The sequence below is a fragment of the Rhododendron vialii genome, chromosome 7a, assembly GCF_030253575.1.
Source record: "Rhododendron vialii isolate Sample 1 chromosome 7a, ASM3025357v1".
NCBI classification, from domain to species: Eukaryota; Viridiplantae; Streptophyta; class Magnoliopsida; order Ericales; family Ericaceae; genus Rhododendron; species Rhododendron vialii.
In genome coordinates, this window is record NC_080563.1 from 36,892,026 (window position 1) to 36,911,550 (window position 19,525).

The 19,525-nt window shown below is 38.6% G+C and overlaps 2 protein-coding genes across 3 annotated transcripts; both read right to left on the reverse strand.

Moving 5' to 3' along the window:
• Positions 1-1,647: 1,647 nt before the first annotated feature.
• LOC131333453 (universal stress protein PHOS34) lies at positions 1,648-9,055 on the reverse strand. Of its 2 annotated transcripts, none has more exons than XM_058367982.1 (5): positions 8,545-9,055; positions 7,356-7,459; positions 6,614-6,735; positions 4,988-5,079; positions 1,648-2,007 (listed from the first exon to the last, which is right to left on the reverse strand). In XM_058367982.1, the coding sequence occupies exons 1-5, from the start codon at positions 8,768-8,770 to the stop codon at positions 2,003-2,005; spliced, it is 549 nt and encodes a 182-aa protein (XP_058223965.1). In that variant the 5' UTR covers positions 8,771-9,055; the 3' UTR covers positions 1,648-2,002. The 2 variants fall into 2 exon arrangements, with proteins under 2 accessions (XP_058223965.1, XP_058223964.1); XM_058367981.1 differs by lacking the exon at positions 1,648-2,007 and adding an exon at positions 3,936-4,244 and having other exon boundaries at positions 8,545-9,033.
• A 1,838-nt stretch (positions 9,056-10,893) lies between these two features.
• On the reverse strand, positions 10,894-18,989 carry LOC131333454 (uncharacterized). Its single transcript, XM_058367983.1, has 9 exons — positions 18,076-18,989; positions 16,471-16,795; positions 15,828-15,909; positions 14,633-14,729; positions 14,432-14,495; positions 14,272-14,328; positions 11,556-11,593; positions 11,367-11,448; positions 10,894-11,150 (listed from the first exon to the last, which is right to left on the reverse strand). The coding sequence occupies exons 1-9, from the start codon at positions 18,855-18,857 to the stop codon at positions 11,061-11,063; spliced, it is 1,617 nt and encodes a 538-aa protein (XP_058223966.1). The 5' UTR covers positions 18,858-18,989; the 3' UTR covers positions 10,894-11,060.
• Between the last annotated feature and the right edge of the window lie 536 nt (positions 18,990-19,525).

The following is a 19,525-nucleotide window of genomic DNA, read 5'->3' on the forward strand; positions in this document are numbered from 1 at the left end:
TGCATCATCTTAATCAACCCAACCAAATACAAACAACAACAATCCACCATTGCAAACCCTGGCTCCATCACCCAATTGTGAAAAGACACTGAAAACTGTGGACCAAGCACAATCAGGATGAGTGACTCAATAATGGATAAGGAAGAGACAACCACTGGGAAAGAGACAAAGGCTTTCTCCATCTGAAGGTCCCATTAGGCTCACGAGCCCTACAGTTCAATTCCCATAGTAGAATCAAGCCAGTTTTGTTCAGGACTGACAATTCCTGTCTGTTCTATCTTCCTAAGGACCACAGGCTTATATGATGAAGAATACAGCCAGACCCTGGACTGACAATTGCATAGGTTTTGTCGGGATCTTGTGAAAAGATACATTTATATAGTAGCTAATGAGATTATACAACACTTGGGTGGCATAAGGAGGCAGCTTCTCGGCAATTTTGCAAGAAACGGCACTCCGTGTAGTAGGCCATTTTCCGGCCCCTTTCCGAGCCAAATTCAAATATGTTTTGTTCATATCTTAGATCTAATCGAAACACATGTGTGGTTCTAGATATCAATTAATATGCAATCCAAGCACAAAAACAACTCAAAGCACTACCCACACGTTGCCGGAGCCTTGAATGGCTCTGGTCTTTTCTCCTCCTTGTTTCCTATACATATTATTATGCATGTGTGTGTGTGTGGAAGGGCGGAAGGGTGGCGAGACAAAGAGGGAAGAACCAGAGACAGAGTGAGAGTAGAGAGTTGAATTAAATTCCTCCACTATTTCCATCCGATATATGAAGTGTATATTCTCCATGAAGCGGACATTCCGGCCAGAGGTATCTAAGGTTGTGTTTGTGTGTGTGTAATCCCAGATCCCCTACGGTTACTACATATACAAACAGAAATCTACTAACAGAGCACTTAAGTTACTATTCCTCAATATTTGGAGTGTCTTGTATGGTTCCCTCCTAAATACGGCGTCAATCAATGTAGGCCTCAGAGCAATGACATACATACTTCACATAATTGTGGTGGCTACGTCATTGAAAAAGTATTAGATACTTCCCTAAGGCGCCAATTAATCCCCGACTAATTGGCCTAGTCGCTAGGCGGTGCCTGGCCGCATGACTATCGCCTAGCGGCTTTTAGAACATCGACAATTGATATGAGATATATCAGACGGTTTTAGAAAAAAAATGGAAATGGAAGTACAAAGAGAAAAAGCAATGGGAGTAGGATAACTTACACCTCATGTAGAGCTCTTTCAACGTTACAAGATACAACCCTTCATCTTCTGTCAAATCCATGTTCCACATACCTGACAACTGTTAGTATATAATCCTCCCATGAAATCACAGATACCATATTTCGACCTATCTGAAAATTAGCTCAAATTTAGAAAGTTGCGCAGTTGAGAGACCATTCGGTCTTCAATGGGCCTGGAATATGATACGCATAACCGGAACCGAACAACTATGATTTCAAGTGTCAGTTCCATAAACAGTACACCATCATCACATCTTGTCAAATTAATCCAGTTATGGAAACTTCTATACTATTAGTCGATTGGTACTTCCCAAAGTAAGGTAAAACAGTATTCTCGAGTTGAGCCAAAGCCATGCATACACACGTAACACGAAAGAAAGAAATCTCGAGCGAATTTGCAAACCATTCTGTAATAATAAAATGGAAGATTCTTTCAAGAAATTTACAAGAGAACGTCTAGTTTGAAGTACACACAAACCAAGCCTGGGGACCCTCAATCACAACGAATTTTCTCGTGAAAATGTACAAGAAACAGCAAAAACAAATAATGTACAACAATAGTAACAGAAAAATATTCACAAACTCAGATTCTTCCAGTAAAACTGCTCACCAGAGATTATTAAAGCATGGATTCATATCAGAAGGAATTGCTGGTCAACAAGTACCCTTAAGCCATGTAATTCTGGACTCAGCTAAGCAGCATTCATCACAGACCAAATCTGTCCCTTGTATATGTGCTATCATCTTGTTTAACCTGACATAGCAACAGGTGCGGAGAAGTTGAGCAACTACAGATTTCACTAACAAGTATTCTTTCAACAAGAAGAATTTGGGAGAACAAAGATCAAGGGACGGTGATCTATACTACACACTAAGCATGTCTAGTCCACAGGGCACCATCGCTTTTTTTACAAGAAAACAAAAATCGAGGAGAAACCCATGTTACCTTCCACGCTAGTGGCTACTAATTGACTTTATTTGGTTTAAAGCTCTAAATAAAACTTCGTTATTACGGCTTCCGTAAGGAGCCATACAAATCTTCATTCCTATTACGTTAATTGTCATGCTTGGCATTAAATGCATATTTAATCAACATGATTGCCTAATTTAGTTCAAGAATAACTCAAATAAGGAAATGTGATGACTTATTCCGTGGAATGATTTAGACAAGGAAACTATTGGCTACTCCATGTTACAGTTCGAGTTTTTGAAGTTTGAACTCTTTTTTATCGTAAAAATAGATCATCGAGTCAACTTCTATGGAAATACTCATTTGAAACAACAATCTGGACTTCACAATAACCTAATTTAGGAGTCCAATCCTATGGAATCTTTATGAGCAAAATATATTTAAAAAACAAAAAACAACCTTATTTTCACTCTTTTATTCAATACCTAAATTGAAAGGCCAATGTCAATTAGGTATAGGACCCCTCCCATTTTATTATGAAGTGTCAACGAGGCATACAAGGTGATAGGTACTCATCTTTTTTCTTAGTTTAAAACTTCATCTATAAACAAAAAAGCAATGCTTGGAACGCAACTTTAAATCACAACTCCGGACACAACTCTTTCAGAGCCGTTTGATGTATACGACCCCACATACATCGAACGGCCTTGGACACAGTCGTGTCCAAAAGTAGTGTTCCTAGAATTTTTGTAAACAAAAAGGAAACACTTAGAAAATCTAATAGGTACGATGATAAGTTTATCCATTGGTCTTTTACAACAAGGCTAATATTGAGGCTTCACTTTGTTCCCTGTAACTTAATATAATGTAATAGTGGCCATTATAATCACTTCCATGTGCTTTGCACGTGATACTGCCAGTAATAAAGAAGCACGAGTAACAATCCAAAGATAAGTTCATCCAAAATACTACTACACTTATATTTTATCAATAGCACAGTTTCACAGAAAGAAACTACCACTACGTTCTGAAACCTCAGTAAGAGAAGAGCCAAAAGAAATATAGCCTAAGTTTCCAAGGAAGTTATTGACAGAAATGCACAGCAGAGAACAAGAACAGCTACAACAAGGCAAGCGAGAGTTCCCTTTTTAATTGTACCTTCTAATCTTTAAGCATGAAAATAGTTAAAGAAAGCTGCGAAGTAGGTAAACTCGGAAAAAACACCAAGGGGAAAATGAAAACAAAAGGAAAGAACGTAGAGGAAGCATTTTCAGCAGGTGGCAAGAAAGGTAATGCGTCCTGGATTAAGGTTAGGAATTAGGATGCGTAAACTCATGGGTGAATTCTTTAGAGAAAGAAGGCATGTGATAGAAACAGAAAATGGATAGTATATTGGTGCAATAATAGAGAACCTTGCATCCTTTTATTTTATTTGACGGTTAAAAAATTGATAGTCTTTTCCACTATATTCTTCAGCTGTGTAAAATGAGTGGTATTATTGTAACAAGTTGCCACAACCAAGAATGGCTGAGGAATATGCGTGATATCAACCCCAAATTTTAGCTAATGAAAATCCAATAACAATATCAGAACAAGTTCGTATATGTAAGTTGAACCCCAAAGCTTGCTGTCATTCCCTGGAATCAGAATTTGAACCAAATCTTCAGAAGCAAAACAGCATGATCTTAATTAGGTTTTTCTGCAAAGTAACAAGGCCTTCCAAGCCTGTTAACCAAAGTTGCATTAAAACATGGAGAAATCAAACTCAGAGATGGAAAACAGTCCTGTTTGCTATAAAACACCATTAGCAATATCCTTGGGAACACCCGTCATCACCACCAAGGCTCACAAAGATTATAACAAAATCTACATCAGCATGAGGACAATACACGCTATCAATTGGAATATAGGTATTCCAGGTCTCTCCATGGAAAGGTAGTGTGTGCTTGCTTTCAACCTTTCGTTTTTCGTCTCTGTTTTTTCAACCAACCGTGTAACCAACCTCTTGCAGTTCTTCATGCCTGGACCATCATCTAACCCATATTTCTGTGATCAGCAATATGAGTTTTCTTTTTTATCAGCTGCAAGGGGTTAAAGCCACTCAGTTGAAGCAGCTTCCAGTTCTTCTCGACATTTGCTGCTATATGGAGCTAAAAGGACAGAGATCTTTGTCCAACAAGTTGATCAACCCAGCCAGAACTTCTAAAATTCAAGTTCACCTCGGTTTGAAATTATTTCAGGTACATCTTCCAGGATAAATGGATGAATCTCGTCTTCGGTGTCTATAGGGTATTTGGTTAAGACTGGAGTTGTTAGCTTTGTCCTATTACATAGACATATCTGTATGATGACCAATATAACAGGTCTGAGAATGAGTATTCTACTATTCTTAAACTCAGCCTCTGTAAAGGTCTTATGCTTTTCATAAAATCTTACTTCTTATATTAATCTTATTTCATATAATAAAAAATAAAAAATTTTGTCAACTCTAATGAAAAATTCCTAAAATGAATGGACGTGTCAGCATATAACTATGGGTGGCATGCAATATGAGGACAGTGAAGCATAGCTACACTATTGTATCACAAAGCAAAACATATGTAGAACTTGAGCTCAAACAACATAACCATGCATGTTACAAAGACAGAGAGCAAAGACCGAAGTTCACTATGATGATATTGATCCAACATTAACCTCAAATAGACAAGGCAAAAAAGCAAAGATGGGTAGCCAACAAGCTTTCACTTTTCTGGAAGACAATAGAAACAATATGGAAACCACAATACGAAATACTGCTACACAAAGAATACACAAAAATACATACCACGAATGGCTTGTCTAGAAGTACCCTTCACTATTGTTACAGCGCAGGTTGCATTGTTCGTGCAATAGTTGCTTACACTTCCCAGGAACATCCTGTAAGGACAGGAGATATGATCAGGTTACCATTGCATAATCGTGTTTGCCTTCATATTTGTTGTTAAAGCATCCAACTCAAAAACCATTGGGCATTGGTGGGAGGCCCACAAGCAGCCAACCTTTTGGAGGCCAGTGGAAAACCTCGAAGGGAGGCTTTTGAGATATCATGGTGGACTATGAAATTATACATCTGTGAATAAATTTTGCCATCGTATTTTTTCTAAAACTCATTTTCTTGCTTTTTGAGAAATAAGATTAATCAAGTTTTCCTGATATATCTATTCAAGTAACAGTACAAGTAACCATGTAATCCTTACAGTGCCACAATAGATCTTAGGCGGGTTTGATCAACTTTATTTTCAGACAACATTTTTAAATAAACAACTATTCCGTATATTGCCATTACGATTGCTGGGACAAGAAAATGATTCAAGTCTTGTAAGATGTGGTCTATTTGTACAAAATCTTTTCAAACTCTTCAATTCAGAAAACGAATGCAACTCATCAATATCAGAAAACCATTGTCATGTCTGATAAAAAAATCTCTCTTTCAAGTAAGACCGTCTTTATAACCTGTAGAAGAAATGAAAGCGAAGACAAAAACGAAACTCAAGACACGCTCAAAGGCCAAGGGACCACGAGACGAAGACACGAAGCTCAAAGGCAACACACCACAAGAGGGAAAGATGCACACAAAGCCTATAGTGATCCCCCTCGCGAATTGAAAGGCCAGCCCAACCAACAGCACAATGTCCAAGACGTGCAATCTTGAAGTTGCATCTTTCTAGTACGTAATGGATAGTGAAAAGACCTGCATATGTAGCATTTAATGAATAGAACTTAGACAAATGTGGTGCCTCTTTGAACAAAAGGGCTTAGGATGTGCTATTATAACGATGTGGGACAGGAGCTCTAACTCTCCCACATGCATGAATCACTGGAAGCGGAGACAAAAAGATGGAATCAACATATGACACCGCCATAAGGGCCGAAAAAAACATTAGAAGGTGCAGCTATGGCAGGAACAAAGTGGGATCAATCACCAAATCCTTAAGAAAGGTACGGAAAGTCCTTGCCCAGAACCTCCTAAAGTAGCTCTATACCAGGCAAAAGAAAACTCTGAAGAAGTAGATGGTTTTGCATGTAGAAGGCTAAGAGCTCTAGATGGTTTTGGTTTCATCACTTCCAAAACCTCTTACTTTTACCTTTCTAGTCAAGAACAATTTACGTGGTTTGACCAAACTCCATTGTTGACCCCAAGTAAATATAAGCAAAAACTAAAGAGCTCAACTTTCCACCTCTATAGAACATAAATTTCCTTAATTTAACATACTCAACATGAAATATTGCAAATTTTGTTAAACAATCTTGTTACACATCATCTGTGGCCACCATTTCCAATTTTCTTGCATGGCTCCATCATGTCTGAAAATGCATCTAAAATACAAATGGAATAGTCGTATCCTCACCAAATGACCACAATCATGTACCCAAACTAATTGTCATCACCCTCTCAAAGCAGAAGTCATACCTTTTAATAGGACCGAAGGCTCGGGACCCCATGACAAGCAGATCAGCATGCAAAACCTTGACAGCTTCACATAACTTCTCCTTTGCATCCCCAACCATTACTTGGGTTTTTACATTCTTCACCTATAGGACAAAATGACAAAACCAAACTCTCACATGATCAAATGACAATGTTTTGAATGATTTTAAGCAACTAAATAGCTCCTTCGCAATGAGTTAGCTCCAGCAAGTTGATTCCTAACTCCAATATTCCCTTGTCTGCACTCGCACAAGACATGAAAGATTCAAGTGCTCCATACTCTTTAAGGAGCCAGAATGATAATACTGCTCCGTTGGGATATATGTGGGTTAACTGAAGTGATTTGACATCACCACTGATTGAGAACAACCTAAATTTAGATTTAATAGTTTACAATGGGTTCCGACATTGAGCTTAGAAGATCTATTATGTTGGATTTGAAATAACCATTAACTATGATGCATTTCAAATGGTTGTTCACTATGATAGACTTGATATCCTTCCCATTAATGCAAGAATCCCAGCAAAATGCACCTCTTATATCTCTAATCCATCTTCCACTCTAATTTCACATCTATTTCTGTCAAAGTAAACATTGGAAACCCTTTATTTGAAAACCACATCTATCCAAACAGAGCCCTAAGTAGTAAACTATCATCACGTACAAGGGAACACACAAGCATATAACTCATACAAATAGATAAAGAGAAAAGAGAGGCCTAACACTTTTATCGGAGCAAATCTGCAAAGCATGTGTCAATATGGCCTCAGAAATGCGCCTCTGGTGAGCCACAATCGCAGCAGTGAAAGCAGGCACCTCCACATCACCTATTTGTTTCAATCAAAATTAGCTGTCAATAGTCAACCTCGGATAAGTAATTTGATCAAGATTATCGAAGTGGGATATGCACATCATTTATCATTACATGTATCGTATCGAGTATGGGGATATGTATCAAGTAAGATAAGGTCACAAGTGTAAATAGAAGTTAAAATAAGTAAACCTACTATTAAAAATTTATTGCATATATTGACTAAAAAATATACAAAACCTTGCTCTTGAACTGTTTAACATATTGCAATAAGAAAAAGAATTGTGAATTGTGTATCACAACAGAGATCAGGCAAGAATATTTACTTAAAGTAACTGCGTCGCACCATACCTATGGGACAGTATATGAATATAGTAGGATTTATCTAAACATAAGTATACTTACCAATTTTACTAGTATACTTATCGAATTGGGGCCTACCAACGAACGGTGGGATTGGTCCCGGATTAACAGATGCAAGCATAGTTTGAAATATTGGTGATGCGTATCAGTATCGGTAGGTACCGAGTACCAATATGGCCGATATTGCGGTGTGAAGGAAAATCGCGTACGTATCAGTGATAACGTAACAGTATCGGCCGATAAGTAACAGTGTTATTGGTCCGTTACGGCCAATATGGGCAGATACAGTCAACATTACGGCAGATGTGGCTCTTAGCGGATCTAGTTGTACCCCTTGGCTTTCAAGGGGAAGGTTTGGGGTTCGAGTCTATGGACGTCGAACCCCCTTTGATTGTTAACTTACTAATTCTCCTGCTAACCTCCAATTGATGTACAATATTGGAAATTTTATAATTATGGCGGATACGGGCAACGGTATTGGTGATATGTTGTGTGCAGCTGCACCTAGCGTCTGCGTCTTGTGCCTAGCTTCCTACTAGCTTCCTACACCGATACCACTACGCTACAACTGAAACGCCCCAAAAAACTATGGACCCAAGTAAGCTGGCTCGGACACCTGACTTATCGAAAATTGCAAGATGCAAATATTTCGACAACACTGAATAGGATCACAAACTAAGTGCAAACTAAAAGAAAATTCGACTGGGCCAAAATCAAAGAGAGCTGCGCTGGCTTAACTGGGAGTGGGACCGCCGAAGGGGATGGCGCCGGGGTTGAGGCCGGTGGCGATGTTGGGCGGAGATTGAACGTAGAGGATCACAAAGTGGCCGCCGGAGTTGGAGCTTGAGTCGGGAGCAGGGGATCGGAGCTGGAGATTTTCGAGGGCCCACCGGAGGGCGTTCATGCTCTCTTCGCTGCCTTCAACGGCCACGATCACGCACCCGAGGCCTCCGCTTCCGGACATGGTTTGGCAGTAATATGTTAGTACTATCTTCTTGTCAAATCGATGTCAACTACTACTCCTCTCTCGTCTCTTCTTCGTCGTTTTATCTCTCTTCAGAAAAATCATTGAATTAGGCGTGGAACCAGCTCGGTTTGGATCTAATTCCCACAACTCACGTGCGGGTGCGTGAGCGTGAGGACGAGGATAGGCCCCAGCCGGAAAGCGTCACATCGCAATACTACCAAGGAGTGCGGGGATCGAGAGTTGAGACAGGAGGGTAGGACATTTTGAAGAACAATTACTCATAACCACACACAAATACACAAACGGTTTTGCTATCGTCGCTTGGCTGACGATAAGCATACTAGAAGACAAGAAAAATATATTTTTTTGTGTGCTTTTTATACCTTTTAACACACGAATTACACACTCATTATTGTCAGCCCATTGAACTGATTTTAGAATTTTCCATACACAAACTCATTGTGTATTGAGGAGTTTGATTGAGTAGTTTGTGTGTTTGTGTGCAGGGCCGGCCCAATGGGAAGACCAACACGCCGCCGCCTTGGGTCTTCACATTTTGGACTAAAAATGGGACACTCTTTTCTAAATAAGTATATATATTTTCTGTGCGCAATTCTATTATAAACTCCTTTAGTGATTTAGTGGTAAAATGTTTGTTTTTCCACGTAAAATGTCTGGGTTCAAGTCCTAGTAAGATACTTTTTGGAAGTGTCTTTTTGCCAAAAAAAATTCTCGTCACAAATTGAAGTGTCTTTTTGCAAAAAAAAAATTCTTTTGTCACACAAATTGGGAGCTACTGTAATTCAAACCTGAGTCCACTGAATATTATTGCAACCGCACAAGCTATTAAGGCCGGAATATTTACCATGTTTAATAGTATGAACGAAAATGATATATAGATAAGTATTTTTGTTTAGGAGTATTATTTTTAAATTAAAAAATTTATGTAGGGCACAATTTCACCATTTGGCATAGGGCATCCAAATACCTTGGGCCGACCCTGTTTGTGTGTGAGGAGTTTGTGTATTTGTATGTGAGAGGAGTTTATGTATTTGTGTGTGAGGGGAGTTTGTGTACTTATGTGTGTGGTTGTAGAAGAGTTATTAAACAATTATTATTTAACCAGAGATACACACAAACATTTTACACATATACTCACATCTTTTTGTGAAATCCATACACACTGGAGGTGTTGTATGAAAAAGGGGGGCCAATGTGAATGTGAATAGATTTGTATAAATATTTATGTAAGTGTCTGTTATTGTAGAATGATTATATCATAAAAAGATTTTTTCGAAGAGAATAGTTTCTTCCCCGAATTTCTTTCTAAAAAAATCTATCCATTACAACCACTTTTATTGATGCTTACTGCACTTCAGACGATAGAGAAGTCTGTTTCTAAATTTAAACCATGGCACATTTAAATTTAGGTCCCGTTCAATAAAGTTAAAAGTGAAAAATTATGAAAAAAATAACTTGTCTCATAAAATGAAAAATATTCATAAAAAATACAGTCAGAGGAAAGAGACTGGATGACCTCGGCAATATGATTTTCTAACAAACATCGAATATCTAATTTTTATTCTGGCTAGATCTCTTTTCAAAACTTTTACTACCTGCTAATAATTTCGAATACCAGTTTAATCTGAATACCAGTTTTGTGGATAATTACGAATACCAGTTTAATCTTTACTATTTTTTATATTCTTAAATATACATGTACCAACAGAAGACCATAAAATATTGCATTTACAATGGGTAGATGAATAGAATTGAGAGTTTGTGGGAATTTTTTATTTAAAGAAAAGAGTCCGAATCGAACACTAAAATCTTTATTCTTCAAAAATCAAAACCGACCGGGGCCGAACCACTAATGCTCCGATCAGTTCGTTTTTCTCGGTTATATTTTCACCTCTATTTCCTTTCTTTTCCTCTTTCCTTTGGCAGCAGTAATGTTGCTCAAGGGATTCAGGATAAACTGTTCAAAGTGGTTATTAATCCCTATCATTCGTTTGGGGTCTCAAAACCTCTGTGCACGATCTCCAATAAATTTTCTATCTCTCTTCACTCATTATACTAAAAAACCTCCCTCAAAATCCAAAACGAACAAAACCAAGACAATAGAAAAATCCAGCTCTAATAACACGGGTGCATATGGAGTTCGCCTACGTAGAGCTGAGAAATTGTAGCCAGCACATGATTCAGTGACCGACACGTGGAGGTGTATTGTTGTTTCGTGAATTACCTATCAACTTCAACACATTAACAACTACAAATCGAAAAACTGTCAAAACGCTGAGATGAATTTTTGGATCCTTGTCTGTGCCCTCTCCTTTTCTTCCGGCCCATCCAGATCACCAATGTTGTCGTGATATTCCTGCGGAAAAAAGATAAACAAAGAGCAAGGCCCTGAAGTTAATTTAATATGCAAAGGCCACCGTGCATGATTCCAACAACACCAACTATTATCTAGCAGAAGCCGACTTCCAAATCAACACCAAGCTTTTCAACGTGGAGACACAATAGATCAATGCAGTATCAAGCAGACAAATAATGGTCGGCAAGGCTACAAAAAGAGCAAGTAAGCCCTTACCTGAAGTATGTTCTTGACATCTTTCTTGGTGAGTTTATTCTGCTTCAGTAGTAGTTCGATTCTTGTTCTCATTTTTGGGTGCCTGCACAGCATTAGCTATCTCATAAGGAAACTAAGAGATCTCAAAGAAGTCTACAAATGAAACCAATTAGGAAGTGAGGGTAGCATAATCTAGATGCCAAAACTTACTCAGATGTCCAAAGATGACCCAAAATGACAGCAATTAACTGCAGGATCAAGCATAATAGGTGTTAAGACACTGACTAACAGAAAGCAGGAAATCTTGCTAGCTTTCGCCCAAAAAAAACACTAGTAATCAAGAGCCGTCAAGGAGAACAAAGGTTAGCTGAAGACACAAACCATTCCGCTATGTCTGCAACAATCGAACTACACACATAGCAACCCACGGTCTACATCAACATCAAGGTCAAAGTATGGACACAGTTAACAAATTCAACAAAAACCAGCACCAGAACTTGCACTACTAGCACCCCAGTTCTTTTCCTTCCAAGATATGATAGGATAACTCTTCAGTTTTGCTAAAGTACCATTTCTTGCATACGAGTAAGGAGATGGATATGATCTTTCTGCTGAAATGGTTATCTATCAGCTTGTCAGTTTTTTCCAATTCGAAGTAAGATTATTGCAACCACATTAGGAATTTAGGATTGTAGATAATAATTTCAACCAGGACGGACCCAAAAGGAGTCACGCGGGGGCACATGTCCCCACTCGAACGCGTACCCCCACTCGAAATTAAAATATTTTTGTATAATTAGCATAATTATAAAAGTGTGCTAATATATAAACATACACACTTGTATATATCTCGAAAATACACATAGAATTAGTTTATGCCTGAATTTCATCATATGATACATTTATACTTGTGTTTCACGAGCTGTTTGTCTATTTGGAGCTATTCTTTCTTGATTCTCTTTATTTTTAACTGGGAGGAATATTTCAAAATAAAGTTATTAACAAAACTAGCTCGATTATTTTAAAACTTGTCGATGTTCATTTAAAACATACTTTAAAATTTTGTCTAGATTTTGTGCTCATTTTTACCTAATTTAACTTAGGAAAAATTAGCCATAAGAACGGTAAAATAGTTTTCATTTAGGGGAATGACGCTAGTAAAATAGCTTTCAGTGGAGGTCCTTAAACTTTTTGAGTTTTTTAGCCATAAGGCCAAAACATGTTTAGGCACTTTCACAGGGTTTTAAGGTGCACTTTCTTATTATAGGGTTTTAATGATTTAGGCACTTTCATAGGGTACCCAAGGGTTTTAAGCACTTTCATATATAGGATACCCTAGGATTTTAGGCACTTTCATAGGATAATATAGGGTTTTAGGCACTTTCATAGGCACATTTGTTTGCTTGTCCTTGTGCTTAAAAAATGAAAATATGTGGAATTTTTGACTAAGTCTCCCTTTAACTTAAAATATGCGTTATAAACTTTTGTAGTTAGTAATATATGCCTTAATTTTGTACGATCTTACTGTGGTTGACTAAAAAAATGAATTTTTTCTATTATAATAACATGTGCCCCCACTAGACTATATTCCTGGATCCGTCTCTGATTTCAACTGTCAATCCTACAATTACAATAGAATAAGTTGATAGGTTGATATACATTGTTGGACCTATTTCTACCGGCTTAAGCTTTTGGAATAATTCATAAATTAACATAGTATCAGAGTTCAAGTTGAGAGAGGTTTTGTGGTCAAATATCTCAATTTGCATTTGTTCTTCGTTTGTATTCGATTCTCTCCTTCGTATTCAAATTCGCTCTATCTCTCAGGTTCACCTCTTTCTTAGGATTGGCTGCCCTTAATAAGCTTACCTTGGTGATGCCACCATCTATGAGCTTGAATATTGGGATAACACGTGCATACAGGGTAACAAGGGACGCAAGGTGTTGAATATCTTGATATCTAGTGTTTGCCCATCTCCTCGCAGGTTAAGCTTTTGGAATAGCTTGTAACTTGACAGAATCATGTATGCGATAAATCATCGGAAATATCTACCTTGATGTACATAAAAACAAATTTCCCAATTCTTTCTGGTTCTTCTCTGCCAAGTCTGGGCATCCAAAAATTAGGAATTTGACGTGTCCAACCCAAGATTTATTCCCGCACCTAATTCCACGTAACATAGCTTTCATTGCATACTCCGACATGCATCATGTGGTTTATTTGGCTGAAACGGACGGTAAGATCCATCCAAGTTGTGGATGAGCGGATATCTTGCTTAAAGAGTGTCTTCTTGATTATTTTGTATAGTTTGGTTTTTGGATAGAGAACCCTTTTATAGATTGTTTGGTAGACTTCGTTGACTCCCTATATTTGTAATTAGGGCATGCCTTTTTTGTCTTCGGCAATTTTTTTGGACATGGAGGTTTGGGTTCTATTTCTTTGGTCTACGAGCGTCAAGCGGCATCTCCTTGTTGCCTTCTCCATTAATTCTATACTAGAGGCCGGACCACACGCGATGCGTGTGCAAGTCATTTATTAGTAGATTTCTTTTAGTATCTAATACATTACCCACACATTAACCATTCTTTATGCATTGTAATTTACCCAAGAACCATTCTTAAGCCAACAATAAATACAATATCCAAGTTAATCTATGAGGCAATTACTTGCACTGTGCATAAGCAGTTATTGTGTTTTTGTTGTATGAATTTACCCTTGAGAGTTGGGTTAGGAGTTGTGTAACTGTAAGGATATTTTAGGAAAACACTTTTGCGACAAGGCTTCAAAAAAGGGAGACACCAAAGTGGTGCTGTCCATTTATATTAGACTAGATGATCACCCTTACTTATGTAAGGGTATGAACTATACTGAAGAATTGACATTCACTACAAAGACTGAAGGAGGAAACCAAAACAAATATCTAACCTGAAGAGTGTAAAGTCCAGATTCCAGCCTTCGATTGTATTTTTCCTCTTCGTCCAACTGCAATATTAAAGCATGCATATGAGCAATACATTGAAAAGCAAAGCCCTAGAATAAGTTGAAACTGATAATGGTGAAATAAGGTATCCAAAATGAAAATAACCTCTAATTCATCAAGTTCAAGCTGGTCCATCCGCTCAGTCTCTGCTTTCACTCTATTAGAATATCTAGATATAAGAACAAACAAATCTTAGAAGACTCTAATATAAAGAAAATCACTCCAGCTTCTTGCAGGGAAGGGGATTGTCTAATGACTGTAATTCCGTCCTACACATATCTGAAGATTACAGAGTTGAGTAATCACCTCATATAGAGCTCCATAAGCCGGTCTATCTTTTCACACTCATTTTCCACAAACTTACTCAACAACCGTTCCTTTCTGGAACCCCTCAAAATTCCACCTGTTTAATAGAAAACTCAGAAAAGATAATAAATAACAAACATTATGGGCAACAGAAGCACCCCAAAAGTACAAAGGGCAAACTACAAAAAGTATCCAACAACAAATGCATGTAACCTACAAAATACAAGGTCAAAAGATAATTGTAACACATAAATTCTTTAAATTGGCAAACACAGAACAGGTCAAAATGGATCAAAATAATTACAACTTACAAGTAACCCTACTTATTTGGACCTTTTTGTAAATAAATAAAAACAGACAACCCTTGGAATAAAGATAATCTTCTCTCAGGTTAAACACCAGTCTTTAATATTTTTCCCTTTTTGGGTAATTACAAAAAACCCGAATTCGTACAGTGAGCTTAGGGATTCTATCGCTGAACTTCCATGAAGCATACTCCATTGACATAGTCACATACTAATCAATTAAAAAGGAAAAGGCAGAAGCATAAATGTTTAACGTTGAAGTATAAACATGAATTTCAGTGCAATCATGGCACACATTAACCTCTCTTCATATCCCAAAGTTTCCAAAGTCTCACTTAGGAGAAGAAAATCAAAGTGGATACTAGCATGAATGACAATAGAAGAACATAACATTGGATAATGCAATTTTACAAGATGAGCAATGTAACCGCACACCAAGTAACCGGTAAACAGATGAATAACGCTAGAAGAAGACTAATATGATGAACTGCATCCACTATCCAGCACTCGTGATTGGCAGGGTTTTGCGTAAGTATGATCTCTAAAACTAAGTAACACAACTCTGACCACACAGAAGACTAAGATGGAAGTCAGATACTATCCATAGATTCCATACTATATCACTTTCCTGTATGGTTTACAAGAAGGGCTTCTCATGAAACATACAGAGTCAATATATCTTGCCATCACAACTTATAGAGTGATGACAGGTAACTATGACTAAGCAAGATATACAAAACGATAGAGCTAGATTTATCATAATTGAAAAGGCCAAAAATCATCACGCTTCTCTAAGAGCTTAAGTTGTATAAGCGCCCTACCAATACCACTTATGTACCTCTAATCCCAAACAAACTTCTACAATCCCTAAAATTCATTAGCCTACTTACCAAATAATGATGCAATTAGGGATACAAGGCGCTCTTCGAACTCCTCTTTGAAGCGTTTCTTCATATTCTTGTTCATGGGAATCTAGAGACAACACTGAAACACGTTACTGTTGCTGCCTTTCATCAAGACACAGCCAAGTAGTGTAACAGCAACCAAGTAGACATAATCTATTATGGTATAAACACGTTTAAGTAACCAAAGTTGAAAAATAAACAGATCATATTTCAAAATGCTCACCTACAGAAAGACACCTTTGCAAAACTAAGAAAACAAAACGAGTACCGGTGACATGAAAACCATCTACTCAGCAGCAGTAATTAAGTGTTCGTACTTTTTCAATGGTGAAGCTTTTTGTCATGTTAAGGCAAATATGAAGTCGAAGTGGCCCTCTGGGGAAGTGTGAAATTAAAACTATCAATCCTATGAGTGACCATCTCTAAGGTTCATTTCTTTCATTTAAACAGTTACGATACTCGCTTGGTGAACCCAGCAACAGGAAAACGAAATCACTGACAGCATGAAAGAAGGGGAGAAACAGGCTGAAGCAGTCCCTCTAAAATTAGCAGTGATCTGTTGAGAAAATAACATTTCAGCAAGTTCTATTATACTAAAGACAATGCAAAAAGGGAAACTAGAACTTGCCTTACCCATGAAAGCAGGAAAAGCAGTCTTCAACCCCATCACATCCACAAACCGTTCGCAAGCCGGTGGATAATTGGTCATTGCGAAATCAAGCGCCCTTATCGCCGACCCATAACACGATTTCTTCTGATTCATAACAATGATCATCAGTTCCACCCCTTCGGCATTCACAAATCTCTCCTTGTTCTCCAACGGCATTAACAAGCAACACAAGCAATCAAACAAGTTCTCCACCATCTCCTCCTCGTCTGGCGTTTTTGGGTCGCGCGACTTGTACATCGCCACCGCCTGCAACACCACATCCACTCCATTTATCTGCCCCAACCTACAATTAAAACATAGAGCTTCAGATCGAAAAGCAATGAAACAGAGGTTATTGAACAAATAGAACAGACAGATACAAAAGGAACTAAATTGCAAATTGCACCTACGTCCAGACAATTAAAAACCACAGTTTCATTGCACATATAGACATCAATTATGAACAAAAAGAGTTTGCCTTCAAAATTCAAACGAAAAATGCTACTATTGATTAACTGAACAAGCACTACAAAAGAAATTCAAGAACAAATTACACCAACTATAGCCGGTCAATTGGAATCCAGAGCATCACATCGAAAAGCAATGAAAAGGCGCAAATGAATTGCGACAACCACAATTAGGGTTGATAAACGAACCAAGCTACGTGAGTTGAGCTCATGTTTGTTCATTAAAAGCTCGTTCAAGAACGGTTTGTTACATAAACAAACCTAGCTCAAACAATTTTTGGAAGCTTGTTAGGCTTCCAACCCAAGCTCAAACAAGCTAATACTGGGCAGCCCATTCGGTTCATGATTTGCAAAAAAAATCAATCTACTCGAGATTGGCGCATGTTTGGCTCAATTAAAGATCATTTGAAATCGCTTTGTCGCACAAACAACCTAAGTTTGACCATATTTTGAATCTCTTCCAGGCATAAACAACTAACTGCTTGGCTCGTTCAACTTTTTTATTATCACCCTAACCTCAATCCCTCACTAAACAAGCAAGCAGATAGGCAGATACCAAATAACAATATACAAGTACAAAACTGCAACTACAGCCCGACATATCAAACAAAAAGAGTTCTACCTCAAGAAGCAATGACAAAGTCTACTGAAACAATTAACTAAACAAACAAGCACGTATGAAAGACAAAATTCAAGTAGGGCTGCAAAAGAGCCTAGCTTTTGACGTGTTTGAGCTCAGTTCGTTCAAAACTAGTCCAGCCCAAATAATCGAGCACGAATTAAGCTCGTTTACTACCCAAGTCTCTACAATGAGCCAAGTTTTTTATATTCGAGCTAAACTCGGCTCATTTCCAAAACGAGCTTAAAACTCGAGCTCAAGCCAACCCAAGCCTTGAAAGATAGGTTCATCTACTACCGAACCTCTACAAACAAGCCGAGATTTTATATTCCAGATGAGCTAAATTCGTTGACTAAACGAGCTTAAAAATATAATTTAAGCTCGACCCGTTTACTACCGAGCCGACCTGAGCCAGAGCCTCAAGCTGCTCGCGAACAGCTCGGTGAATCGTTTGCAACCCTAAATATCACTAGTATTCAAGCAAAAAATCCCCCGCACCTCTTCTGGTTCGCGCTACTATTCTGCAACAAAATCGCCAGAATCTCCGACGCGTACTGCTTACTCCCATCAAACTCCCTCACCTTGATCTTCCCCAGCAACCACCTCATCAGCTTCGTCTTCTCGCACACCAGCTCCGCCACCGCGGGCTTCACCTCGATCAAATTCTCGATCGTCGCCAGCGTCCCATACACCGCCGCCACCTCGTCCGGATCCGTCTCGTTTAACCTAAGCAAATTCTGCACCAACAACTCGAGCACATTATTCTCGACCAGCGCGTCGACTAAAACAAGGGCTGGCTCGTCGTTATCCTCCAACACGTCCTCGTCGGTTAGGTCCTGGAGCAACGACACGACGTCGTTGGAGATGTCGGTGTTGTCGTGGGTCAGGAGGCCGAGGAGGGAGGGGACTGTGTTGAGTTGGACCAGGTCCGGGTAGAGCTCCGGCCCGCCCGCGAGGATCTTGAGCTTTTGGATTTCCTCGTGGAGGTCGATTTCAGAGTCGGCGAACTTCTCGGGCTGGGAAGGGTATTTGAGGCGGGCCTCGATGTTGTCCTTGAGGCGGCGCTCGAAGGAGAGGACGAGCTTTTTTAGGGTTTTGAGATCGAGGAGGTCGATGGCGGTGGAGGCTTGGGATTTCTCGAGGGCTTCGAGGAGGGAGAGGTCGACGCCGTTGTCGTAGCGGGCGGTTGGCGGTGGTGGTGGTGGAAGGAATTCGTCGTCGTCGTTGGCGGGGCGCTTGCGTTTGGGGGCGTGGCTTCGAGCGTCGGCCGGGAGTTCCATATTTTTTCTGTTTTGTTTGTTTGGTTGGAAAGAAAATTCTGGGCTTGGTGATTTTGTGACCTGGGGAGGAGATTTGTGAACTCAGGAGCGACGCCTTTCAAGGTTTTTCTCATTTGGATGAGCAGAATCTTGTTATTAGGAATCAAATTCATAGAAATTTTGTTGAGTGGAAATAGAAATATGATAGTTATGAATGAAATTTCTCGGAGTATAATACTTTATGTAATTTTATTTCAGTGGGGATTAATTCAATAATTTTGTGCAGGAATCAAATTTTTTGAAAATTTATCAGTCATTTTTTTTTTTATTGATTGGAGTCAAGAATTTAAAATTCCCATGGGACAAGGAAGGATCAGATTCTCACTCAATCTGGTAATGTGATTTCTAGTCGGATGTGTCGTTAGAAATTACAATCCTATTTATGTCTCACTCAAACATGGAAATCGTGAGAATGTGATATAACATTCATTTCATGTTCCTTCCAAACATCAGAATCCTGGAAGTGTCACATTTTCATTCTTCCTAAGATTCTTACGATCCAAACTGAGTCTAAAAGTATAGATTCCCCTCCAAGTTTGAAAAATGATTTAGAACGGTTTGGTGATGCATTTCAATTACCCTCAGTCGTTTGAAATTCTTACACCGGATATCAACTGTTATATTACTCA